This window comes from Cervus elaphus, chromosome 9 (assembly GCF_910594005.1).
Source record: "Cervus elaphus chromosome 9, mCerEla1.1, whole genome shotgun sequence".
In the NCBI taxonomy this organism is placed as follows: domain Eukaryota; kingdom Metazoa; phylum Chordata; class Mammalia; order Artiodactyla; family Cervidae; genus Cervus; species Cervus elaphus.
The window spans coordinates 83,272,145-83,299,690 of record NC_057823.1 but is presented as its reverse complement, the minus strand read 5'-3'; the positions used below and the strand labels follow the sequence as shown (position 1 = coordinate 83,299,690).

At 35.4% G+C, this 27,546-nt stretch overlaps 1 protein-coding gene and 1 non-coding gene across 7 annotated transcripts in view; both read right to left on the bottom strand.

Annotated features, from left to right (window-relative positions):
* Window positions 1–27,546, bottom strand: part of XRCC4 (X-ray repair cross complementing 4) — a 277,860-nt gene that overhangs the window by 71,746 nt on the left and 178,568 nt on the right. For all 6 annotated transcript variants that reach the window (XM_043913542.1, XM_043913539.1, XM_043913540.1 and 3 more), the window contains one exon: window positions 23,529–23,676. In XM_043913542.1, the coding sequence (XP_043769477.1) occupies window positions 23,529–23,676 (148 nt within the window). The remainder of the gene's footprint in view (window positions 1–23,528; window positions 23,677–27,546) is intronic.
* Window positions 12,395–12,501, bottom strand: LOC122701219. The gene has a single exon (XR_006343040.1). It is a non-coding gene; the product is annotated as a U6 spliceosomal RNA (small nuclear RNA).

Sequence of the window (27,546 nt, the reverse complement as noted above, 5' to 3'; positions counted from 1 at the left end):
CAAATCTACTTCATATGGTATTCAAAGGAACTATTTTATAACAGCAGAAACAACTGTGCAAATTATTTCATTCTAAGTTACAACTCTGTTTAGCAAAATGTTTTTTATAAAATAGAAGCCTGACGGGTCTGTATTTTAAGGAAATTCAGATATTAAGATTCTTAGGGAAAATAGTTTAAAAAAAGAATGCTCTACAAAGTCCTCCTCATTTCTAGTTTGTTTCAATAACAGACAATATCATCTTCACCTAAATTGAAAACTGCCATGTATTTCTTCTGATTGTTTTTCATTATGAATTACCCACTTTTTGCTGCTGAGGGCGAGGGGGGAGGTGGGGCTGGGGGGTGGGAGAGGGTTTTCGGGGAGTGACTGATATTTCTCAACCCTCCTAATTTCCTTTATTTGAAACACATTACCTCACACTATTTCTTGAGCATCTCTAAGTTCAAACGGCTACTTAATTTTCACCTCTCAACATTAAAGTGAAAAAGAACCATGGGAAAGTACTGACATATATACATATACATAAAAAAATATTGCACAAGCCATAACATTTTAGGGGGTGTCAGTGTGATCATAGCAAGATAACTCAGAGATGAGTAAAGATCCTGAAACACAAGTAAGTCAGAGAGTTTCCCAAATACACTCATGTCTGAGAAGGAAGGTGTGGTAGATGGAACATGTATCTAATGTCTACCTTCCAGATGCCAAGAGTGAAGGCAAACTGTAAGAATTATTTGAGGTCAATTTAATCCCACTCCAAATTGTAAATCTGAGTGAACATACATATTTATTGAATTAGTGGAATACAGTAGATTTTAAAACTCTAATTGTATAAATCAGAACAATGAGTCATATGACAGTTTTAGGACCTGTTTTAATATTTTATAGTTTGTGCCAATTTTTCTAAATAGAGAAATGCTGACCACTGGTACTTCAAAAAAGCTTTTCACTCATAGGAAAAAACAAGCAATAACACAATGACATGCTCAGACTAGGTAGACAAAAATGAGAGAGATGAAAATTTTAACTATCCACTCTACAAATTAGGTGAATGGCAGAAAAAAACATGGAATCAGAAAACCACAGGCTCCCAGCTCTAGCTTCAGTATATTGAAACATTTTAGATTATAGGATCTTTAAATATAAAATGAGGGGGTTGGACTGTATCTTCAAGGTTCTCTACAACTTATATATTTCATGGGAAAATTTTCATAATGGTATGGTTTATAAAAATCTATGATTTGAATGTCAAAAATGGTAACCTGGGAAATTTTAACGGCTCTGGACTATTTATTGCTGTCAACTAATTCTGTTTTCCAAAAACCAAAATTTTTTCTTTTGGTCTGGCTACAGAAATAATTACATGCTATATGTAGATAATGTGGAAAATAAGAGGCAAACCCAAGTAAGAAAAAGAATGACCTATAATCACTACCCAAAGATAATGTGACCTATTAATATAGATAGTGTTGTGCTCAGCCGTGTCCAACTCTTTGTGACCCCCATGGACTGTAGCCCACCAGGCTCCTCTGTCCATGGGATTCTCCAGGCAAGAATCCTGGAATGGGTAGCCATTCTCTTCTCCAGAGTATCTTTCCCGACCCAGTGATCAAACTTGGGTCTCCTGCATTGCTGGCAGATTCTTTATCATCTGAGCCACAAGGGAAGCCTTGGTTAACATATATGTTTCCTTACCTATTGTTATATCAATTACTTTAATATATTGAATCCAGTGGTTTTCAAATCTTTTATGAGCAAAGTTTTCATTTTTGTAAAGAAAATCTCACATGTAACCTTTCTTTATGTACAAGAAATAAATGTTAAAATACTCTGAAATGCTAATGATGGGTCAGGGTTTTTCTGAGGTGATTATCAACATACTCCTATGGAGTCTTGTACTTTAAAAAGTACCGTTTAAAAAATATTGACTTAATTTCTTAATGCTGGACATTTACGCTGTTTGCTAGGTGTGTGTTTGTTTTCGCTGTCATAAATAACATTCAGATCTTTGTACATAGTAATGGTTGTTTCCTTAGGATAATTTCTGAAGGCTCAATTTCTGGATCAGATGATCTTATGATATTCATTGTCATACCAACCAATTCTAAAGATCATCTGGTTTGAAACCAGTTAACACCAGCAGGGGTTACCTATTTCCTATTCTGTTTTTAACAGTAACTAACCCATCTGTAGGAGAAGGCAATGGCACCCCACTCCAGTACTTTTGCCTGGAAAATCCCATGGACGGAGGAGCCTGGTAGGCTGCAGTCGATGGGGCCGCTAAGAGTCGGGCACGACTGAGCGACTTCACTTTCACTTTTCACTTTCATGCATTGGAGAAGGAAATGGCAACCCACTCCAGTGTTCTTACCTGGAGAATCCCACGGACAGAGGCGCCTAGTGGGCTGCTGTCTATGGGGTCGCATAGAGTCAGACACGACTGAAGTGACTTAGCAGCAGCAGCAACCCATCTGTTACTGGGCTTCCCTGCTGGCTCAGAGAGTAAAGAATCTGCCTGCTATGCAGGAGACATGCGTTTGATCCCTGGGTTGGGAAGGTCCCCTGGAGGAGGGCATAGCAACCCACTATGTATTCTTGCTTGGAGAATCCCCATGGACAGAGGAGCCTGGCGGTCTGCAATCCACCAGGTCACAAAGAGTTGGACACGACTGAGTGACTAAGCACAGCATAATCCATCTGTAAAATTGGAATCAGATTCTATTTCTGACATATTTCATCATCTTCCCTTTCTCTTTTTCATGACTTCAAACAAGTTGCCATTAAGGTTAAATAAATGCCCTCTTTGAAGCACCAGTAATTTGTTTCTGGTAAATGATACGAGATACCTACTGGATTGGTCTTTTGCTTTCTTCCGACAATGATCTATCAAGCAGTCAGCTTCTACATAGGAATGACAGCCCAAGCATACACCCGCCTTTGGAGGGGAATATCTGTTACTTGGTGCCCAAGGACACAACATGCCAAACTTTAAGTCTTTCTTATGGTATCTGAGCTTTGGTTAAAATCTATTCAAAGCAACCTCTGACCTCAGCATCGAGCAGATTTTCAAATAGGAAGAGAACCTGGAGATTATCTAATCTATAGTCTTCATTTCATAGATGATGAAACCAAGGCCCACAGGGGCTTCCTCGTGTGCAAATAATGACACAGTGACAAATGTATCACAAATGATCCAATGCTGCTGTCCCCAATAAGTGGATAGCCTTGCCAGAATACTCAACAACAGCACACCGTGTGACGAATGCTATGGGAGAACAAGGCAGCACAGGGACCCCAGCAGTACAGGCTGGCTGACTTTCCTGAAGAAGGCAACAGTTGTACTGCACGTTGAAGGAAATTAATGGGCTGGTGAGATAGAGAGATGGCAAGGGAGTAAGACCTCCCAAGACAGGGGAAGCGTAAAACTTAGGAAGAACGGGGCATCGTTCAGCAGTCTAAAGGATAAACCTTAAAAAGTAGCTGGAGAGGAGGTCACCAGGGAGTTAAAATTTGAATGCACCAAAGTTATATAAATGGGTGAAATTTCATTGGTGAGGTCTGTGATAAATTAGGGTGAATTTCCTCTCTAACAAGAAAATGTCAGTACAGCCCATTGTCATCATGTGAGGGAATAATCTTATAATTTGAAGAGAAGCCAAAGATCTCTTAATTTTTAAACCAGTGTTGGTACCAAATTTTAAAGAAAACATGGTAAAAACAAGACCAAACACATATGTGAGTTGAATTTTGCTAACAGCCTGCCAGTTTACTACCTCAGGGCTCAAGAGCTAGGCCAGGGGCAGCTCATGAAAGGCTCTGTGTACTAAGCTAAAGGGTTTGGACTTTATCCTGAAAACTGTAGGGACTCATTAAAAGACTTGAAGTGATTAACATCTTAGAAGGGTCACTCTGGCAGCTGTGTGAAGTCTGGAAGGTTGCTATGTAACAAGGGCTTAAACCAAGCCAGTGACAAGGACACGGAAAGGAGGAGACAGATTTGAAAGATGTTAAACAAGGCAAATGGTTTAGTAAATTACAGCTGAAATCTGAACCTGTGTCTTCTACTCCTTGCTTGATATAACCATACCAGCATTTTAGGATACCTTTTTGAGTGGAGTCTTACTTAGTTTGCAATTAATAAGGTACAGGGGAGATTTTCTGCAAACATTACCGTGAAACGCCAGAACTTCTTCCTGTAGATACTATTAGTATAGTGTAGCCAAACACTGTAACACTAAGATAAACTGCAGGATACCCAGAGAAATTGTAAGGAGACAGACAGTGGGCAAGACACATGAATGAAGCCCGTCTAAGATGTTTCACTGGCTAACATTCCATGCCAGTTTACAACTAAACAAACGATGAAGATATTATTAAGTATTTGGTAAAGGAAAAGAAAGGATTATCTTATTCTATGTCTGCACCCAAAACTCTATGTCTAAGAATTACTCAATTTATGAGTTTCTGGATCACCGGCATAGTGGTTAATCCCTGCATACGAAGTGCAAGTGAAGACTGCAGCTTTAATTTGGTTGGTATATTTTTTAGTTCAATGAATAACTCAGCCAGACAACACAAGCTAGTCAAATGGAAAGTGAAGTCATTAGGTGGGGTGAAGTGATGTCAAATCTCTGAGTGTTTTCTCTCTTAACCTCCTGGATGGGAACTGGACTCCATTTATGTGACTGACACAAGATGAAGTTGTAAAAGAACATTTGTTAAATAGCTCTGTAAATAATAAAATCTATCCCTACTACCTGCTTGAGAAAAAGCTGAAAATGCTATAATTTTCTTTATTAAACAAGATATCAATTTGTTTGCAAAACTGCTGACTCATCTGATATTTGCTAAAGTTTCTATATTATGCAATTACATTGGTAGTGAGAGAAAATAAACTTCCAAATTGTAATGTCTGAAGTGATGTTATATATTAGTAAGTTTATAATAATGTGGCTAAACAGTGGTTTCTTCTGATCCTCTTCTCTGCTGGCCAGGGTGTCAATGTTCACTTCATGGAAATGGGATTGAACTTTCAACTGATGCAGTCTTATGACTATTTTTTAAACAGTAGAACAGTAGTGTGATGGTACTAAAAATATGCTATGTGTGGACTAGTCTGTGTATTCTATGGGTTAGTACAGGTTAAGCTATACTATAGGAGCAAATATCTCAATAAATAAGTGGCTTGAAACAACAAAGCTTTAATTTCTCATTAGTGCCATATATTCATCGGGAGCAGCCAGGGGGCTTCACTCTGTACTGTCTTCATTATAGGACCTTGGACGGCAGGGCAGCTACCAACAGTGCCAGTCACCATGGCAGAAGGAAAGAAAGTTCTCTGGCTCGGAAATCACACATGACACTTTTAAGCAAATCTTGCTAGTAAGAACTAGAATCACAGCCTCACTCAGTTATAGCCATGAAGTTCAATTTTACCACGTGCCCAGATGACAGAGAGCTGGAAATATTTAGTGAACATAGCTAATGACTATCACAGTTGCCCAAATAATTGGCCTATTATGGTTTCATGTATCTTTGTTTTCCCTACCTGGCTGGACTGCAAAGTTAGAACCTACGACTTTTAAGACTCCCAACAAATTCTTTGGATTCAGTACATGAAGAGGACAGCTTGATTAAAGTGTGATTTCAATAAAGTAATTATGTCCTTTTGGAACTTTTCTCCTAATACTATATTTTAAAGTTTAGCTCTGATACAATATTAAAGTTGCCAGAAATAGATAACAAAATCGTTTAGATAAACTGACAGCCCAGAAAGTAATCATCTGGCTACTAAATCCAGGATAATCATAAACTAGATAATCAAAACTGGACTGAATTCATTTTTCCACAGATGTTACAATCTATGAAAGAATTAAGCCTGGAGCTCTGACACTACAATATCATCTCTCTTTACCTTCACTGTATTTGCTATTTAAAGCTTCACATTAGGAACCATTCAGGCATTGTTGAAGAGAAACACTCATCCACACTGAGTGTTCTTACTTTGAAATGACAGCCATAAATCCCAAATGTTTAGGACTCTCAAATCTTTATCTCCAGACCTCACTTCTTCCAGGAACTCTAGAATCATATATCTTGATATCTCTGCTTTGATGTCTTCTAAGTATTTTAAACATAAACTAGCCAAAACAGAACTTCATTTTTCTGCTCCACAAATCTGCTGTTTTCTTAGTCCTTCTTGTGTCTGAAAACAGCACCACTCACCTAGTTTCTCAAGCTAAAAACACAGGGATCTTCCTGATTCACCTCTGCCCCTTATTCTTCTAAGTCAAACCTAGAAGCAAGTCCTGGCAACTTTACTGCTAAAACATACTCATGGTCTAAGAACACCTTGCTCTTGCTCCCAGATAGCCCGAGCCATGATTGACGTTTGCCTGGACTACTGTAAAACCTCCTAACCAATCTGTTTTCACTAACCCCCACCTCTACATCCAGTTTCCATATAGTGGTCATGACAATCTTTAAAACAAACATCAAACCATGACCTTTCCCTCCTTAAAACCTACCATTACCCTCTGAATGAAACAGAAAGAATATCCACCCTCAAAGCCCTGAATGATCTGACTGAATCCATTTCACTGACCACATGGTTAGATTACACCCCACTCCCCCGCTTTCCCACTACCCGGGCCCGCTTTCTATTCCTTCAACAAGCCAGGTTTGGCTCACCTTCTGGCCTCTGCATTACTTATTTTCTCCCAGTCTTTGCAGGGATGTCTGATTATCTCGATTATTATCTGATGTATCCTGGTTTATTTTTTGCTTATTTCACACTGCTAGAACGTAACGTTAACTGTTTTGTGCAGTGCCTTGTATCCGTTTTTGACTAGATCGGCACCTGGCTCATGCTAGGTAGTAAGCTAATAGGTATTGAAAGGTATTTATGATTTGAGTCATGTACACAGTACATGGTATCAGCCAGTAAGATAAAAACCTTATATAACACAACACTTCTAAGTTAATCTTTGGCCACTTTACAATTACTCTGGAATTCCAATGACAAAAAATATTAGATTATAAATTATTAAACATAATAATACATAAATGTTTTCATAGTGTCCTTTTATCACAAGTAATTAACTTGGAAAACCATTTGCATTCAAATCTAGACAGACACTGGAAGGAGAAAATAAAATGAACAAGAACACAGTAGCAGTAGTCATTTATACTGAGCATTTACCACATGCCTAGCACACTATATTCGTCACTTTATTAATTTTAACGAGGTGCGTATTACTATCCCCATTTTAGAAATTAGAATATTGAGGCTCAGAGTGATAAAGTATCTTGCCCCCATCACACAGCAACTATCAGAGTTAGGATATGAATCTATCTGGAACTCTTTACTCTGTGGCATGACCTTAGAAGGCAGTTATGTGGTGAGTCCTGACTGAGAAGCAGCAGCAGCTGCTGCTGTCATAAAATTAATGCACTCTCTCTCAAAGAGCTGATGGCTGGTAGGCCTCTTAACAGAGAGAGAATCATAGTCAGGTGTGGTGTCTTCAGATAACCATCATATTTTATTGTACTCATTAACTTTATATTGTATTAAATTTTACATTTATGTTCAAGTGAAACTGTTCTCCATCTAAGAATGTGTAGCTTCTTTTTTAATAAGCTTATTTAATAAGTAGAGTGATTTAAAAGATAATTAACTTATAGTGAAAGAGCTACCAAGAAGTGGCAAAAGTCAAGGAGGCAGGTGGTGAAACTCAGATACAATGTAAATCCAAACGGTGGCCCATGCATGACTGAACTTTAGAAAATTCAGGATCATAGTACTAATCTTTTTAAGTAGCTTTTCCAAAAAAATTGTGGCATTGCAGGGGTGAATAGCAAGGGAACATCCCACATTAATAGAAATGTGGTGTCCCATTATTCTCTGTATGAATTGCACCACATTTGATATATAAGAGGACTCTGGGAACACGACTTTAATGGAACAGTGGCAAATTATACACATTCAGTGAAAGGCAATCCCAACCGAGACTGCCCATGTAAAACCATATTATTCTTGGGGAATGAAGACAAACTTTGGCTCTTCTAGTGTGCAGAGGGGAAAACTCAGAGGATGTAATGGTCTCCAAATTAAATGGAGTGATATCTTAGTTAGGGGTTGGGTTTTAATGGTAGGTCTTAAAGTGAAAGTCCAATTATCCTGGAAAAATCCTTCAGAAAATATTATACTCCAGCATGGTATAACAATTTTAATTGACCCAGCACCATATGGTATTCTTCCTATTTTGATAAATGGTTTTTTGTGAAGTAGTTACCTTCTGTCTAGTAGCCTTCTCCAGGCTGCAATGCAGGAGACCTAGCTTCGATCCCTGGGTTGGGAAGATCCCCTGGAGAAGGAAAAGGCTACCCACTCCAGTATTCTGGCCTGGAGAATTCCATGGAATGTATAGTCCACAGGGTTGCAAAGAGTCAGACACGACTGAGCAACAGAAGGCAGAACTGGGGCTAATAGGTAGACATTAGCAGGTGAAATAGGACTTCTGTCACACAAAATATTGATATTTATCTGAGGATTACATGGCCATATGTTTTGGGTTAGATAACTAATAAATTCAATTCCAATACTAACATAAAAATTATCTGAAACAAGTGGGCAAAATAAAAAGAAAATAGTAGGAAGAAAAGAATTATCATCTGCTACTTGATCCACATTAGTGTTCCCTTCATTGCTTGAAACCCAATGGGAGTGTGATAAATAAATAAACTTAAGAATCTTAGACTAAATCAGTGATCTATGACATCTCTAAAGTTCAGACTGAATGAGTCACTGGATTGGGTGTCTTATCATTATAAATTATTTGAAATAACAGAATTATAATACTTATAACATTTAAAGAAAAGTTCAAAGGACAGTAGAAAATTAAGTAAAAAGAATATAAATGCCAAAAGAAACAAGATTTTTTAAAAAGTGAAAAATTAGAAAAAAAAGGAACAAGATTTTTTCCAAGTTTCAGGTGACTTTAATAAAAAGAAAATTTCAATTAGGTTCACAGAAAAGACAAGGTACAATAGTATGGCTGAAACAGTCCTGGAACATGTCAGTCAGCAGTTGATTACAAAAGGCTAAATAAAATCCCTTCTGTTTTCCTATATGTAGTGTGTGTATATCGTATTTTAAAAGCTGTTATGTAGACATTATCTTTTTAATTATATGGCTTAGATGCCAGCTCCTTGAGAGAAAGGAATGATATGGTGCCTGGTTCTCAGTAAGTGTGGGCCTGAATTCTCAGATAATATATATATGATATATTAGTGAACACCACTGACCTGATAACCTTAAGATTAAAATCAGAAGATGGCTTTTTTTAAATGACAGTAAATTTAAATCATGAAAAAAAAATAATAACAAGTCTCCCAAGGAGGATCTGGCAGATATTCACAAGACCCTAGAGAACCAGAAAAATAAACTTTAAAGCTCTACATATTATCATACAGAGACTCTTTCCCCTCCCATTTTTTTCGTCCCTTTTTACTCCCTCTCCTTCTTCCTCTTATGTTTGTCTCCTTCCAAAAATCTTTCCTTGTTTTTTAAAACTTCCTTGTCTAAACTTTCAAAAATATAAGCTACGGGACTCTGAAAGGAACTGAAATTTGTGATCAGTTCAAGATTTCTCTTTTTTGACTAAGACTTCAGCTCCACAAAAGTAGGGACTTTGTTCTGTTCACTATTATATCACTTAAGACAGTGCCTGGCAAATATTAGGCCTTCAAATATTTGCTGAATAATTCTTTTAGTTAGAAAAACTGTCTCCTCCAAAGAGTTCTGTTTTAAATATGGGACTTCCTACTGGTTCATTACCTGAAATTATCATTGTTTATAAAAGTCTTATAGAAAATGGTGAAAGATATTTCTACATATATTTCTGTATATACTAGAGAGTATGTGCAGAGAGTTGAAAGAAAAGTGATACAAATATGGAATTCACAGAGAACAACATATTAGAGAGAGATGATAAAAATGATTATAAATAGTGCAAAACAGTTAACATGTACTGAGTGCTAATATTTGTGACAGGTACAGTGCTAAGAATTCTACAAACAATATCTCAATACCTCAAAATCTAGGTAGGTACTATTATTACCCTTTTTTACTGATAAGGAAACCAAAGTGTATAAAGGTTGAGTGGGACATTCACAATCTGACAGGTAGTAAATTGTGAAGGTATAACACAGACCCAGGCAGTTGGACTTCAGAATCCATACTCTATCTAAATCACTATAATATGGTGTTTCACTACATATAAAGTAAATCAAGAAAATTTTGTCTGGTTAAGTTCTGTGCTTTTTAGAGAGAAAAACTAAGGCAAAGAAATGTTGAATAATTTCATCAAGATCATATTTCCTACTTGACTTGGTCATTAACAAAAGCATAACAATATACTCTCTTACTTCCTATATTAAATAAGCAATCAACAGGCCTCTCTGGCTACTTCTCTGCTTGTCTGTTTACTTTCAGAGGAAACCTTCTTCAGAGTTTTTCCCATATTCTGCATATCTAATTCTTACCTCATTCTATTCTAGTTAGTCATCTGTCTCAAAACTCCCCCGAGGGCCTAGCAGTGTCTCTGTCATTATTGATTTCTCAGCAGCATTTGAGAATTGATCTTTCTTTTTGAAACGTATTTTTTAGCTTTTATTGAATCATAATCACCTCATTTTCCTCCTATGTAATAGTCTTTCTTCCTCAGAACTTATTCTCACATAGGTGATGTGTGGAGAACCTAATCTCCAAATCTTGAAACTAACATTCTAGCGTTCAATCCTGGGGTATCCTTTATTCACAATTTTCTCTGTTTCCATGGTTTTAAATACTAGTTACAGTCAGTCTTCATTACTCATGAGTTCTGTATTTCTAAATTCACCTACTTGCTAAAATTTATTTCCAACCTTCAAATCAATATTTAAGTGTCTTCTCAGTCATTAGCAGACGTGCATATGAACAAAGCAGTGAAAAATTTGAGTCCCTGAAGTGCATGTGCCCGGCTGAGGTGCAATAAGGTTAGCATCTTCCAGTTTTACTTCTCATACTTGTAAACAATTGTCCTTTTTGCAGTGTATTTAGTGCCCCCTTTTTTTTTTTTTTTTGCATTTTTTTTTGTGCTTTTTATTGATGATTTTGCTTTTCTAAGTGGCTCTCAAATATAGAACTGGTTTGCTACCTAATATTTCCAATCACAAGAAGGCTATGATGGCCCTTGTAGGAAAAAAATGTGTTTGCTAAGTTTCATTCAAGCATGAGGTACAATCCTGTTGGCTCTGAGTTCAATGTTAATGAATCAACAATATGTATCAAATATGGTGTCTTTAAACAGAAACATACTTAAAATCCGATTAAGTATTGACTGGTTGATAAAAATGTTATGACCAGAGGCTCCAGGAATCTAACCTCATGTTTCTCCTTGGGCCAATGATACAGTCTTTGTTAACTCCACGTTCCCAGGAATCTAACCTCATGTTTCTCCTTGGGCCAATGATACAGTCTTTGTTAATTCCACGTTCCCAGAAACTTGACAGAACATAACTACTACGAATGAGAACTGACTGTATATTGTGGTCCCCAAATCTTTGTTAAACAAATGAGTGAATCACACTATTAGTTCAAGAGGTAGGGCAAGGTCATTCAGAGCATGGTAATGAGTTTCAATTTTCCAAAGGGAAGCCATTGGAATCCTTTAGGGAAAGTATAGGTAGCAGGGAGAGATGGGGAAAGTATAAAGATAAAATAAAATTTCTGTTTTCTGAAGTTCATTATGTGGAGAATGAATTAGAGGATGGAGAAGTGTAAAATGGGAAGACCAAGAATGAGCAGATTGCCGTATTTAGGTGAACTATGATTGTGGCTTACCCTAGCTTAGTGGCAGTAGAAGCAAGCAACAAGAGATACTTTAAACGCAGAATGTATCAGATGAGCGGCTAGACTGGATGTGGGTGTGAGGAGGAGGGAGGAGCTCAGGATGATACTAAATTTCAGGTTGTCATTATCATGTACATGGTAGAAACATTTACCAAGAAGAGGAAGACTCAACCAGGTGAAATCTACTTTAACATCTCTTTTATCTCATTAGAGATCTGTTTATTACTTCATTTACTTGATGATTATAGAGTACCTACTATGTGCCAGGTATCTGCTAGTTGTAGTTTTTTTTGTAATGGTTGACTTGCATTATATCCCCAACTCTGGAGATTAATTTTTTGAACTCTACATGTAATATATTTTCTCATTTGCAGTCATTTACCTGTATGTCCATCCTGGGTTAACTGGAAAAAAGGTAGTAATTTTTACTTTGTGTTATTTGTATTCAATTTAGTTAGGCATTCCCAATGTACCTGAATCTCTTTTTTTTTTTTTTTTAAAAATATGGAACGCTTCACGAATTTGCGTGTCATCCTTGCGCAGGGGCCATGCTAATCTTCTCTGTATCGTTCCAATTTTAGTATATGTGCTGCCGAAGCGAGCACTGAATCTCTTATTTCACATGGCTTCTTTATCACACCAGATTGTAATTACTTACTGATGCATTTCTTCAACTACATCATATCCTCTCACAGGGGGAGCACCTGGTCTGTCTTATTTGGTGCTAAGCCCCAGCACCAGGCATGGTGCTCGGGACACAGTAGGTTCTCCATTACTATACTAAGGGCGAGATAAGATACAGAAGACCATAGCCATAACTAATGATAATCTATAGTGGCAAATTTTCTTTCCTAGGCTGGGTTTTTCTCCTCCTTTAGAAATTACTCATGTATGTTCCCAACAGTTTAAATGAAGACTCCAAAAGCATACTTTAGACTGAAAGACAATGTTATTATTCAATAAGAATATGGAGAATTTCATTTGTCTTACAGATACAGTGGTTACGAACAAAAGAGATATTTTCTTTAATAGTTTCTGTGCTTTATATGTGCCATTTATTTGCTTAACCAAAAAGAAATCACAATAAATAAAGAAGTATTATTTTCATGGTTTCTGGATATATAAGTCTGTTTGCCTTTATATCATTATCTCATAACTTCATTAGTTTGCCAACTTCATCGGTGAATACAATTCCCATTTTATCCCCTATAGTCTGGAAATTCCTACAAAACTTATGTATTTTGGCCCTAGGCAAAACGCTTTATAAAATCAAGACTATATCCATAACAGATTTTGGCAGTGAAAAAGTTGATTTTTCTCTGTAGTCCACAAGTAGAATATATCTCCAAGCGAGAAAAATCCCATAATTTCAAACTGGAATGAAAGTATATGTCTGAAAGGAATATTTCCCTGGGATTGAGGTTAATAAGAACACCAACTACATCAAGGAAGGCTTTCAGAGGCTATATAGTACATACTCCAGAATGACAGCATTTTTCAAAATGTGATTTAGACATAGTTTACTGATTAAAATACTTTCCTATATGCTAAAAATTAAGTTAAAAACTGAATTAAAAAAGAAGTGAAATAATATAAAATTAATGTAGTGTATGTCTACATACTTGAGTGTATAAATATGCCAGCCTGACAAAAGAAACTTTTCCAGTCTTTTGGGAAGTCAATGCCCACGGCCACCAAGTTTTGTTTATCCAGCCTTTGTGGTAGGCTGATTTCTAAAGTAAGACAGATGACTTATTTTTATAAAGACAGTGTTTAACAAATAGCTTTCAATAGCTGATGAGGCTTCCCAGTTCTTCCCTAGTAAAAGGATAGCCACCTCAAGTGTTACTCAATCCATCCCTTTTTTTTTAATCATGCTCATACCTACAATCATTATTTTTCTTCAGATAATTTTTCTTGGCCCACTGTGATATCCTAGCTTCATTGCCAATTTGTAAACATTCCCTCCTTCAAATGTATGGTTTCCAGAAAAAATTGCCTAAAGTGCAGTTCATTTTGCTATCCTTTAGCTCAAAATGTTTAGCAAGTCATTGATGCATTCATAAAAGAAATTCAAAGAAATCAGCTTAGCATTGGAGTCCCAAATTCTGTCGACTTTGCTAGTTTAATCTACATTTCTATGCATCTCATAATATGGTCACTGGTCCCCAGTCTTCCAGACTCTTTCTCCACACATTTACTTAAACATTCTGTTCCTGATAGGGAGGCACCCACTTACCAAAATGGAACAAAATCATGAAATAATGCTTATGAATAGTTATATACTTTTAATTTATTTAGATTTTTTGTTTATTCATTTCTTATTTCTTTGTTCTCATATTTGATGTCTTTACTGTTCACCAAGATCTCAATTATTTGTGAATTTCTCTTTTCTTATTGTGACATGGGTAGTTTATACTTTCACACAAGCTTAGAGCATGAAACAATCTTCAATTTTATTTTGATAAAACATTTTATTTAGTTTCCTTATGTTTTAATACGCAAGAAATACCTATTTAACATTTAGTTATATATCACGGTAGATGATTTAAGTTATAGACTTTCAGTTAAAACTTAAATTTTTAATATAGTATGCCAAATAAGAAAAAATAAATATACCTCTATTTCTTTCAATATTAAACTATAAATTATGAACAAGGACTCATTTCCTTTGATTAATAACCCCTTTGACCAGGTATAATGAATATTTACACATTATTCTATGTTGATAGAGTACTTAAAATGCCTGAAACAATAACTACTGTCAAGCTAAATTTAGAAAAATTTTATGTGAGAAAGTCTTTCAAGTGACAGAAACGTAATATATATGAAATACGTGATAAAGTCCCTGTACGTAAAACACAGAAAGATTATAACAGCTCCCTATTAAAATTTTTTTAAAAACAGAAATCCAAGTCTGTCGCTGATTTGAAATCTAAATGCATGTAATAGCCTGAGGGAATTGTAGTAAGGGTTGTTTCCAGAATGAGTTATAAACATGGAAATACTTTATTTAAACATCTATGTAATCTCCATTGAAACATTATTTCAAAATTATGTTAAAAAAGAACTTAATAAAAAAAAAACTTAAAATACATGTTCTTATAAGACTAAGCTTCTCACATATTTAATAATCATGCTGTAAAAGGCCACAACACTGTGGTTGAAACTGTGTATATTTTTAAAAAATTAATATTTTGTCCTTTCCGTATGGTTAAAAAAATGACCATTTGGGCAACCTTTATCTTAAAGTGTAATTGCTGATTTTATTGGCAAACCTATAATAATGCATATGATCAATCTTTACTTAATTATTTTGAGTTGCAAACACAATTAATAAATCATCTTTGAAATGTACTGACCATAATCAGTATATTCTGGAACAAGTCCAGGAGGCCATTAATCAAATCGTGCAGCAAGGAAAGTGAAAACCGCGGCCTGAACAGTTAGGTAAACACTCAGTGAAGCTAATAAAAACCTATCTCATTTTAAAACCACCACTGTATTTACTTTTGCAACTAAGATAAACATTATGATAAAATTAAAGTTGTGTAAAAAATGAGGTTTGCTAATGATGACCAAAGTAAACGTATAGCAATTGCACAAACATTAAATGTCCCTAACTTGACACTGAAGAAGTTTAAAGTTCAGTTACTGAAAATCTTCAAGAATTAGATACTTGAATCTGATGAATTATAATATCCATAAAAATTAAATACACACATGCATACACACATCAAATTTACTGAGGTTTAAACTAGGAAAAAAAAAGCATACAATAAATTGTTAGGTATTTTCTTAAGAATCAAGGCAGAAAAATGAAAACAGTTTTTTTAAAAAATTAATTAATTTATTTAATTGGAGCATAATTATTTTTCATATTCTTTTTGAAAGAACAGGCTGGTCAACTACCATATTCTAGATTGGCAGATGCAAATAAATAAATTGTTAAAATGAGTAAATTTTTGAATGAGTTAGAAATTAAACATATATAAAACATAAATACTTCTTTCTACCCATACTCCCTCTCTCCCTTCCCCCACATTTCTTTTTTTCTTCTTTCCTCTCTTCCTCTCTTCCCTCTACTCTCTTTCTTTCTTCCCATTTGCTTTCAAAACCTGCTCTTCTAATTTTGTTATTGTCCTTTAATATTATCTTATTGATTGCTAAGTGGGCAGAAAGGAGATTTGTTGAGTTAACACACAGAAGGTTATTGGAAATCCTCATTTCCATAAGAATTATGAGGAAAGGAAACACTATAGGTTTAAAAACTCCATAAATGCAGTTTACTTTCCAAGAACAGATTTCTAAGATTCAGCCTAAAGCCTGGGAAAAACAGTACTTTAAAAACAACAATGCATCACATTCCTACAGCTTCCTACTTAGTGCTACATACATGGGATCTCATCTAACCCTCATATCCATGTTGAAAGGCAGGCAGGAGGTATTACCAAACCAATCTTTATACTCACTGATGCAGTCCTATCTCTACTGTGTATTGCAGAAATTTTGAACAAGCAGTCAAAAGTCACTGCATCTCACATTTACTGACCTTTTAAAATACAGAGCCCTAATTGATTGAGTTGTTGTAAGAATTAAAGAAATTAAAGGAATTTGAGTGCTTAACACAACTTTTGGCATACAGTATTCAAACTAAATATTAGTTATTATTTATCCAGTATAATAAAGTAACTAAAAAGTATGGTCTTTGGAATAAGATGATCCTACACTCAAAATCACAGATGTAGCTTTGTCTTCAGACAAGTTATCTAATATCTCAAGGTCTGATCTTCCTAATCTATAAAATGAGCATAGTTTAGTGAAACATAAAAAAGGAATATAAAGGGTTTACCACAATGTCTATATCATAAGTATTCAATGAATGTTAAATATTATCAGTATTACTGAGAGATGGATTTGCTTAACAACTCATTTAAATACAAAATGTCATTAATAATAATTAAAAGGTAAATGATACTCTGGGTAAAATAAAATTAACATTTTTTAATGAAGCAGTAGGGGACAAAGACCTCCACTGAAAATTAGCTGAGATTATAGATAGGTAATAAACAAAAGATGAAATGTCAATAATCCATAAATATCAGAGAAAAAAGACATCTCTAAAGGTTAAGCAATGGTAAACCACTCCAGTATTCTTGCCTCAAGAACTCCATGAACAGTATGAAAAGGGGAAAGGATACAACACTGGATGATGAGCCCCACCCTCCCCCCATGTCGGTAGGTGTCCAACATGCTACTGGGGAATAGCAGAGAAATAACTCCAGAAAGAATGAAGAGGCCAAGCCAAAGCAGAAACAGCATTATGCTGTGGATGTGTCTGGTGGAGAAAGTAAAGTCCAATGTGTAAGGAACAATACTGCATAGAATCTTAGGTTCATGAATCAAGGTAAACTGGATCTGGTCAAATTTAATTAATGAACAAGAATTTAATTAATGGGCAAATTTATTTCAGATCACCATTATATCTACTTCTGTGGGCAAGAATCCCTTAGAAGAAATGGACTAGCCCTTATAGTCAACAAAAAGTCCAAAATGTAGTACTTGGGTACAGTCTCAAAAATTACAGAATGATCTTGGTTTGATTCCAATGCAAACCATTCAACATCACACAATCCAAGTCTATGCCCCAACTACTAATGCTGAAGAAGCTGAAGTTGAATGGTTCTGTGAAGACCTATAAGGACTTCCAGAACTAACACCAAAAAAGATGTCCCTTTCATCATAGGGAATTGGAATGCAAAAGCAGGAAGTCAAGAGATACTTGGAGTAACAGGGAAGTTTGGCCTCAGAGTATAAAATGAGAACTTTGGTTCAGAGCCAGGAAAGCCTGATGTGTATATTTATTTCTCTAAACAAAAGTGTATGGATTGTGCAATTTCATCCAAGATGACGCTGTTAGCTTCTAGTATAAAAAGGTAAGAACTGAGTTTCTTTGAGTTGAAGAAGACTGCATCCTATAAAAAGTATATCAGTGGTGGGGATGCACTACCACATTCCACTCCACAGAAGTGAGGAAATACCTGCTAAGATGTGCTGCATCTTTTCCTGCTCTGTGTGGCCACATGGACTATGATAAGATCATGCAACCATGGGTAATTAAATCGTGAACTTAACCTAGGGGTGTGTATGTGTTTGCATGAATGTGCACACACACATGTGATTTACAACCCACCAATCACCTAAAATATTGCAGCTACACGACTACTAAATGGGACTGCTTAAAGGTTGATTCAGAACACACAGTTAAAACTTCTTCCTTATAGTTCAAGAAGCAACATCTGTGAAAAGTTATAAATTAACAATATGTTCAAGGTTGTTTGGAAGGATGTTTTAGAACTCTTGTGTTTTCAGAAGACATCCATCACAAAGAAGACAAAAATCATGCCTGAGATATGTGAACATACATATTTTTACTTGCTATCATACAGGAATAAAGAGTATATAAAAATATATAAAGACTATACAAGTACTCTTTTGTACTTTTGGCCCAAACTATTTTAATGGTTTTATCTTGCAGTTGAGAATGTTGAACTCCTTCCTTTAGAGGTGTACAAATTTGTTCCAATCACTAAAATTCTCTTAGAAAATAACCCTGCTGCTTCTAGATGATCGAACAGTTGGACAAGTAGTAGATTTAAGGGAAGATCGGGAGGTGGGGAAGAAGGTCCAACATACAAACTGAAATTTCGTTCTTGAGATAAATTTAATGCCTAAAACTCTAATTAAGGTTGGAAGTTTCTTATATATTTAAAATCACTGATGTTTGAGAATTTTGAGAGTTCATATCCCAAACTATGGCCCAAAATAATGCTATCCCTTGAACTGTCACTAAGCCCTTTTGGGAAGAGAGGGAGATAGACTGCATGAGGGTGCTATGTATCAAGTACTTTTGAACAATGATTAAACAAGTCAAATGAATAATATACTATGGATTTTTAGATCCTTTAATATATAAATCTTCATTAATATATAAACTATAAAGTTTTAGGGCTTGGAGCATAAGGGAGCATGGGCGCTATATCAGCCCAGTTCAGTCCCTTAGTTGTGTCCGACTGTCTGCAACCCCACGGACTGCAGCATTCCAGGCTTCCCTATCCATCACCAATTCCTGGAGCTTGCTCAGACTCATGTTTATCGAGTTGGTGATGCCATCCAACCATCTCATCCTCTCTCGTCCCCTTCTTCTCCCACCTTCAATCTTTCCCAGCATCAGGGTCTTTTCCAGTGAGTCAGTTCTTTGCATCAGGTGGCCACAGTATTGGAGTTTCAGCTTCAGCATCAGTCCTTCAATGAATATTCAGGACTGATTTCCTTCAGGATTGACTGGTTGGATCTCCTTGTTGTCCAAGGGACTCTCGAGAGTCTTCTCCAACACCACAGTTCAAAAGCATCAATTCTTCAGCACTCAGCTTTCTTTATAGTCCAGCTATCACATCCATACATGATTACTGGAAAAACCATAGCTTTAACTAGATGGACCTTTGTTGGTAAAGTAACGTCTCTGCTTTTTAATATGCTGTCTAGGTTGGTCATAGCTTTTTTTACAGGGAGCAAGCGTCTTTAAATTTCATGGCTGCAGTCACCATCTGCAGTGATTTTGGAGCCCCCCAAAATAAAATCTCTCACTGTTTCCATTGTTTCCCCATCTATTTGCCATGAAGTGATGGGACCGGATGCCATGATCTTAGTTTTCTGAGTGTTAAGTCATAAGCCAACTTTTTCACTCTCCTCTTTCACTTTCATCAAGAGGCTCTTTAGTTCTTCACTTTCTGCCATAAGGGTGGTGTCACCTGAGTATCTGAGGTTATTGATATATCCCCTGGCAATCTTGATTCCAGCTTGTGCTTCATCCAGCCTGGTATTTCGTATGATGGACTCTGCATATAAGTTAAATAAGCAGTGACAATATACAGTCTTGAGGTACTCCTTTCCCAATTTGGAACCAGTCTGTTGTTCCACATCTGGTTCTAACTGTTGCCTCTTGACCTGCATACAGATTTCTCAGGAGGCAGGTAAGGTGGTCTGGTATTCCCATCTCTTGAAGAATTTTCCAAGTTTGTTGTGATATGGTATGCAGCAATTTTTAAACTTATTTGAATATGAAACCCTTTGTAGGGTACTTATTAAGATCTCCTTTATATAACTGTATAGAATGAAGTCTGTAAATGATACCATAAAGAATAACTTCTGTACTCAATATCATTTAACTTCAATAAACATCTGACTTTCTTCCCTCATTTACCCAAATCTCAGAGCTAGAGGCATTTTGTTCCTACCTATATATTTAGCAGCTCTTCTAGCCACAGAAGCTAATGCTTTTTCTAGTCAAGGGTCATTTAAGGAAGAGCTCAAAATTAAGTTAGAGTTGCTTGAGATTTGCAATAATCCTTGCTCCTGCTCTACTAAGAACTTCATATCCAGGTTCTGGTAACTAGGTCTGTATAGTGCAGCCTGGTGTTTGGCTCCTTGTCTTGTTCTCTTGCACAAACTTATTTGGCTGTAACTTGGGTTTGGCTCTCTTCTCAGTCACCTCTCCCAGGATCTGGAGCCCTGACTCTGAGACAAAGTTTTCATTTATAGGGCTCTTGTTCAGATCCTAATTTCAGTATCTCTTAAAAGTAGTTTGCTTTTGATAAAAAGAATCTATAGAGATAAGAAACAGAGCAGCTATTAGAAGGTAAAGCATAATTTCTAGGTAGGAAGAAATGGGCTGAAATAGTTGAAGAAGTTACAGACATTAAAGTGCTGATTAAATCATTTGGACTGAGCATTTTGTTAGTTGGCTAACTTTGTTAACTGACTGCTTATTTCAATAAGACTGGGACATTGACTCAATTTAGACAAATAAGTGAATAATGACTGGGTCATTCATTTTGTCAAAATAATACAAGTAGTCCACCTAGCCACAGTGATTTCATGTCATACCAATACAATAGCATTAGTAGACTTTCATTATATTAGATTTTTCAGGATGTTGAAATAATAAGAACTCCTAAATTTAGAAAAACCTGAAATGAAAATTCTTTCTCAGTTATTACATGAAAAAGCATTAATAATTTAAGCTAAGTGAATATAGTGTTAATTTAGATACATACTGTGTCATTGTATATTTATAGAAAACAATTTTGCAATGTTTTTATTTACTATCAGAATTTTATCTGATGATATTAATAAAGTATATATAAGGATGAAAATAATTTCACAGTCTCTATAGTCTTTGCCAGCTGGTTCATTTTGTTTAATATGTGAAATTAAAACAACTCTACAAATCGTAATTTCAAGTGATGTAAGATAGTAAATAGCAAGGAGTGTACAGCACATGGCTGCTATTCAACAGAACAGGATGAGCATTCCCCAAGTAAAATCATATTGAGTGGATTAGTCACACTCAAATTTTTAATGAATATATATCAATATATACCAGAGTCAAGGATTTCAGAGTCTTATTAAAAACAGGATATCATCAAAAGATCTAAAAATATTCCTGAAAAAAAAACTTTATATTTACCAAAGGGAAAAAAAAAGGCAAAATGTCAGTACAATTCTGCACCTCAGGACTGCTAACACATGCCAAATTAAACTATTATCCCTGTAAGTACTCTACATAAGTTTCAGTATGTTTTCAATTTTCTAGTTTCCTGTGTTTCAAAAGAATGAGTATTATTATTGGGAATCCAAAACTGTACAACATTTAGCAGTTTGAAAGCAGAGCTAAAAAATGAAAATGAAATGAAGTATAATAGCTTTATATAACTTAAATGACTATATGTAAGAAGACACTATAATGACTGAAATATCAGAGATATCTAGTGAATCTACTATTTCAATAACTCAAAGAGCAAAAAGCAAGGGAACTCATGAAGAAAAGTCCTCTGTGATGTGAGAAACAGAATGCTATCATATACACAAGAAAAAGCTGAATTTTCAACAAGGTTCCACACAGCCCAGCTCGGACTGGCCTCTGAGTAGCCTCAGCCTCACTGCACGCCCTCCGTTCCATGCTGCCTCCATGCCCACAACACTAACATAGTTCCCCTTATGTGCATGCTCCCAGGCTGCTTTCTCTGCCTAAATCTCTGCTCTCTACTCCACTACTGTACTGCTCATATCTATGAATAATGTTTGTTTTCTCTCATGTAGACTAAGCTTTATGACATCAGGGGCTGTATGTAGTTTGCTCAGCATGTAAACATAAAAGAAAGATACACGAATGGATGAATCAATGAGTGTGGGCAAGTCATAGTCAAAATTATTTATTCTCAACAAAAAACTGTATCTACTATGCATTTCCTTAGATGATGTGAAATCATGTGGTAGTCATACAATGAATGTAAAATCTACTGAGAGGCTACTGCAAGAGATACAGAGGAAATACCATTGCAATGGACTGACAAAAATGTTTGAAATCCAGCAGATGTTTAAAATTGAAAACAAGTAATGAAGTCAGGCTTCCCGGCTAAGTTTAGTCAGATATAAGGGTTAATTATGCCACGGTAACGCGACCATAAACACAAAACCCAATGATAAATAGACAAACAAAACAATATCACTATTAACTGTACAATGGATACTTTTATGCAAGAAATTTGAAACCTCTCTCCTGTTAGGCTCAGTTTCCTCAAGGTATAGATTGTGCCTGTCTTGGCATTCTCTTTGTCTATATCAGAATCCTAAACTTCATGCTCTTAGGATACCTTTACACTTTCAAAAGTTCTTGAGGACTTCAACAGTTTTTATTCATGTGGACTATATTTGCCATATTCAAAATAAAAACTGAGAAAAACTGAAAATACATAAGAAATAATTTAAAAATATAAACCCAGTATATGTAATAACATATTCTTCATAAAAATCATTACATTTCCCAAACAAAAATTTTGTGAGGGCAATGTTTCGCAAATCTGTTTGATGCAGACTTTTTGCCTCAATGAAATGTTCGTTATCGTAACATCTCAACTCATGACAACCAATTTGGAATGTTTGTCTGAAACATTCAGGAGGACAGTCTGAACCAAAAAGTGAAAAACAGCACAAATTCAGTGTATAATTCCAAAATCTAAGAGAAATAAGTAGATGACTAGAGACATTTTACTTGAAAAAACATCAAGCAGAATCAAATCAAATGGCTAAGCTGAATGTTCTGAGTCTCTTCAAAGCAGTAAATTAGATCAAAATACTTTAGTGAACACAAGCTGGATTCTAGTATTTTTTAGCATCCTACATGCCATTTCTCCTAGAGAAGGGCATGGCAACCCACTCCAGTATTTTTGCCTGGAGAGCCCATTGGACAGAAGAGCTTGGCAGACTGCAGTCCATGAGGTTGCCAGGAGTCAGACACGACTGAATGACTAAGCATGCCACTTCTAATTAATCCATAAAAACCACAAGAAAAAACTTTGCTGTATTTTTAGCACATCTGCTCTAAATATTAATAGGAATTAACTAAATACCAGAGAAAATTTATTGATCCAAATACTTTACAAGCTCCAAAATCATTATTTTTGTTCTAAAACTAGCCTGACGTAAATTCAGAAATAAAAAAGATAATTTGAAGACTTTGTAGATTGTTTTAATGTCATCTCACTACTTAGCAAAGAATAAAATGACTTACTTTTCCTTTTCTTGAAGCTGTTGCTCCTGAGAGGCCATTTTAGGTTCTGTCCCCAGATTTTTTTGCATCCGCTGCCTCCTCTTTCTACTTGGTGCAATATCAGGTATATCAGGACTTGAAATAATGGAATCATCTCTTCTTACAGTAGCTAAAACAAAATCACATAAAAATTATGCATATTTTTGAGTACAGTATCAATTTGCTGCTTTAGCACCGATACAATGTTACACAATTAAAATAGAGCAAAACTATTTTTATAAATTTATTCAGATTTCTTATCTTTGACAAAGAATATAAAATAGGGAAAAGACAGTCTCTTCAAAAAGTGGTATTGGGAGAACTGGACAGCTACATGTAAAAGAATGAAATTAGAACACTTCTGAACACCACACACAAAGATAAACTCAAAATAGACTAAAGACCTAAATGTAAGACCAGAAATTATAAAACTCTTAGAAGAATACACAGGCAGAACCACTCTCTGAAATAAATCAGTGAGATCCTCTATGACACACCTCTTAGAGTAATGGAAATAAAAACAAAAATAAACAAGTGGGACCTAATTAAATTTAAAATCTTTTGCACAGCAAAGGAAACTATAAACAAGGTGAAAAGACAACGCTTAGAATGGGAGAAAATAATGGTGAATGAAACAACTGACAAAGGATTACCTTCTAAAATATACAAGCAGCTCAAACAACTCAATACCACAAAAACAAACAACCCAATCGAAAAGTGGGCAAAAGACCTAAACAGAAATTCCTCCAAAGAAGACAAACAGATGGCTAACAAACACATGAAAAGATGCTGGAAAGATGTTCAACATTGCTCATTATTACAGAAATGAAAATCAAAACTACAATTGAGATATACCTCACACTGGTCAGAATGGCCATCACCAAAAAAATCTACAAACAATAAATGTTGAGGAGGGTGTGGAGAAAAAGGAAACCTCTTGCATTGTTGGTGGGAATGTAAACTGATACAGTCACTATGGAAGACAACATGGAGATTCCTTAAAAAACTAGGAATAAAACTGCCATACGACCCAGCAATCTCACTACTAGGCACACACCCTGAGGAAACCAAAATTGAAAGAGACACATGTACCCCAATGTTCACTGCAGCACTATTTACAATAGCTAGGACATGGGAGCAACCTAGATGCCTATTGACAGATGAATGGTTAAAGAAGCTTTGGCACATGTATGCAGTGGAATGTTACTCGGTCATAAAAAGGAACACATTTGAGTCGGCTGTAATGGGGTGAATGAACCTAGAACCTATCATACACAGTGAAGTAAGTCAGAAAGAGAAAAATAAGCATCATATATTAACACATATATATGGAATCTAGAAAGATGGTACTCATGAACCTATTTGCAGGGTAGCAATGGAGACATAGACATAGAGAACAGACTTATGGACACAGGTGGGGAGGGGAAGGACAGGGTGGGATGAATGGAGAGAGTAACATGGAAACAGATACACTATCATATGTAAAACAGAGAGCCAATAGGAATTTTCTGTATGACTCAGATAACTCAAATCGGAGCTCTGTAACAACCTAGAGGGGTGGGATGCGGTGGGAGGCAGAAGGAAGGTTAAAGAGGGAGGGAACACAGGGATACCTATGGCTGATTCATGTTGAGGTATAGTGGAAACCAACACAATATTGTAAAACAATCATTCTTCAATTAAAAATAAATAAAAAGAGATTATTTGATTTGATGAAATGAGTAGTTAGTATGTAATATGTAATAATAGTATGTAGTATGTAATAATACCAATATAAAACCCAAAATATATTGTATACATGGAACAACTTGATCAAAATGGTCTTTGCCTATCTTGAGCAACAACCTTCTGAAATGCATAGATAAAAGTGAATTAGAGGCACCTTTAAAGAGGTTTTGTTGGAGGGAGATACTGCTACAGGGATAATGAATCAAACTGATAGGAAAACAACAATTATCAGCAGGAATGGGGACTTCCATTAGTGATCTAGAAATAAGTTTCATAAACTTCTCAGCCAACTGTAAGGAATAAATGCAAGAAAAGTGGAAGAAAGTATTAACATATTGCTAATGCGGCTAACCCACTAAACTACCCTAAAAAATGTTTGATATACATGAAATAGAAGCAACAAAAGACATATGCTTGATTTACATTCCTTTTTTCTCTATGAACAACTTAACTGCAAAGAGCTTAAGGGGAATTCAGAATATTCTTTCACTCAATACATAGTATATTCTGCTATCACACATTTTTCTGTATAACAAAAGAGCTCCTTTGTTATTGGTAAATAATGAACAATATCAACATAATTTGAACTCTGGATTGTCCTGTTGGTTCATATGATTTTTTTCCCAGCTTGTTAAAGTTTTAAAGTGATAAGGAGCAATCTTCCATTCCAATGAAAAAGAAAATCGTAGCAATGTATAAAAGCCTTAAAGTTGAAATGAGGGCTAAAAATCCTACACTATACAAGTCCATCACTTTAGCACTAAAACAAGGGGCTGGTTTAGTGAAGTCAAGAACCCTACACTTTTCAAAAGTTAAACTCTCTGCAAAGCTGCAATCAGAGCTGAAGAAGCTGTGAAGACATTTCTCCCTGTATCTCTACTCAGACATTTAACTTTTTGATGAAACTAGTGTAATTAAATGTGTTCAGTAACTCCCATCTCTTTCATTTAAGAGGAACTGTGATGATGCAAAGGGTTAGCTGACTGTTTCACCAAACATCATTTGGTGAAAAGGTCAGAGATCTCTTAACGGTGTTAATATTTTTATTAGGATTATAACTAGGGAACTAACAACAATAATGTAAAACTACATAGATTTTAAGTGCTCTGCCCAAACCTTAACTTTTTCTCCCAAAAGCTCTATTAATTTTAGTGTGTTAGTTTGCAGAATGAGTAGTTGTTCAGGCATACATGTGTCACATTCTAGAAAATCCTGCATTTTGGGTTCTCATTCTGTGTAGTCCAAGCTTCTCTGAGTGGCCTGACATCACTTGGACACTACTAATCCCTCTCTAGAAATTTTTTTTTTTTTCCTGGATATAACTACCAGTTTTGAGAATGCAGTGCTAGACACGTTACTATGGGTTTTTAAAATATTATCTTATTAATCTTTAAACTTGTGAAGTACCTACTAAATTCATTTTACTTATGGGGAAACCAAGAATTTAGAGAAGTTAAGAAACTTGCCCAAATCATACAGCTTTTGCTTTTATATTTTATCATTATAGCAATTAAAAAATATTTCTATCTGGTGGGTAAATTATTTCCTGATAAAATATGCCCATCAAAGCATATTTTACTTTCCAAAGCTGCTTAAAGACACATAAGTTCTAGTTGATTTCTTATACATTATTTTATTCAAATGTTTTGGAAGTAAAGAAAGATAAATTGAAAAAAAGATGTTTCTCTGAACATATTCCAGCTGAATGACTCCTTTCTTCTTATAAAGTTATGAGATGACTAAGGAAGATAATTCTGGTTTCCTAATTTCTTATTCAGTCAGCTCTCATACAGGGTTTAATCAACTGCATAAGCAATCAACAAAGTACAATCTTGTCCACGAATAAAACTAGCAAAAGTGTCAGAGTTAGAAGATGTTTCAACTATATATAGACTTGTAAAATGGAGAAAGATTTCATTTAATTACATGTTGGACATTTATGAGGAAAGAATGTTAAGCTTAAATTAAAACATAAGATGAATTTTTTAAAAATAAAGTTACATAAAAGTTCTGCCATTAATTTCAAAACTCCAGATAGCAACTTATACTTTGGCACCCAACAGGATATTTTATGTGTCAAATGGTTATATTACTTTTATAATGCTAAGAATTTACTTTAAAATGCAGTGTGATTAAAGGTGTGTATTAGTAAAAGTGTTGTATCTACTCAAGAATCACAGACCAGGAACAATTTTGTGGGATTCTAATAATAAAGTCCATATACCTGAGGAGGCTACTAGAGGCACCTTTGTTATTTGCATGTCAATAACTG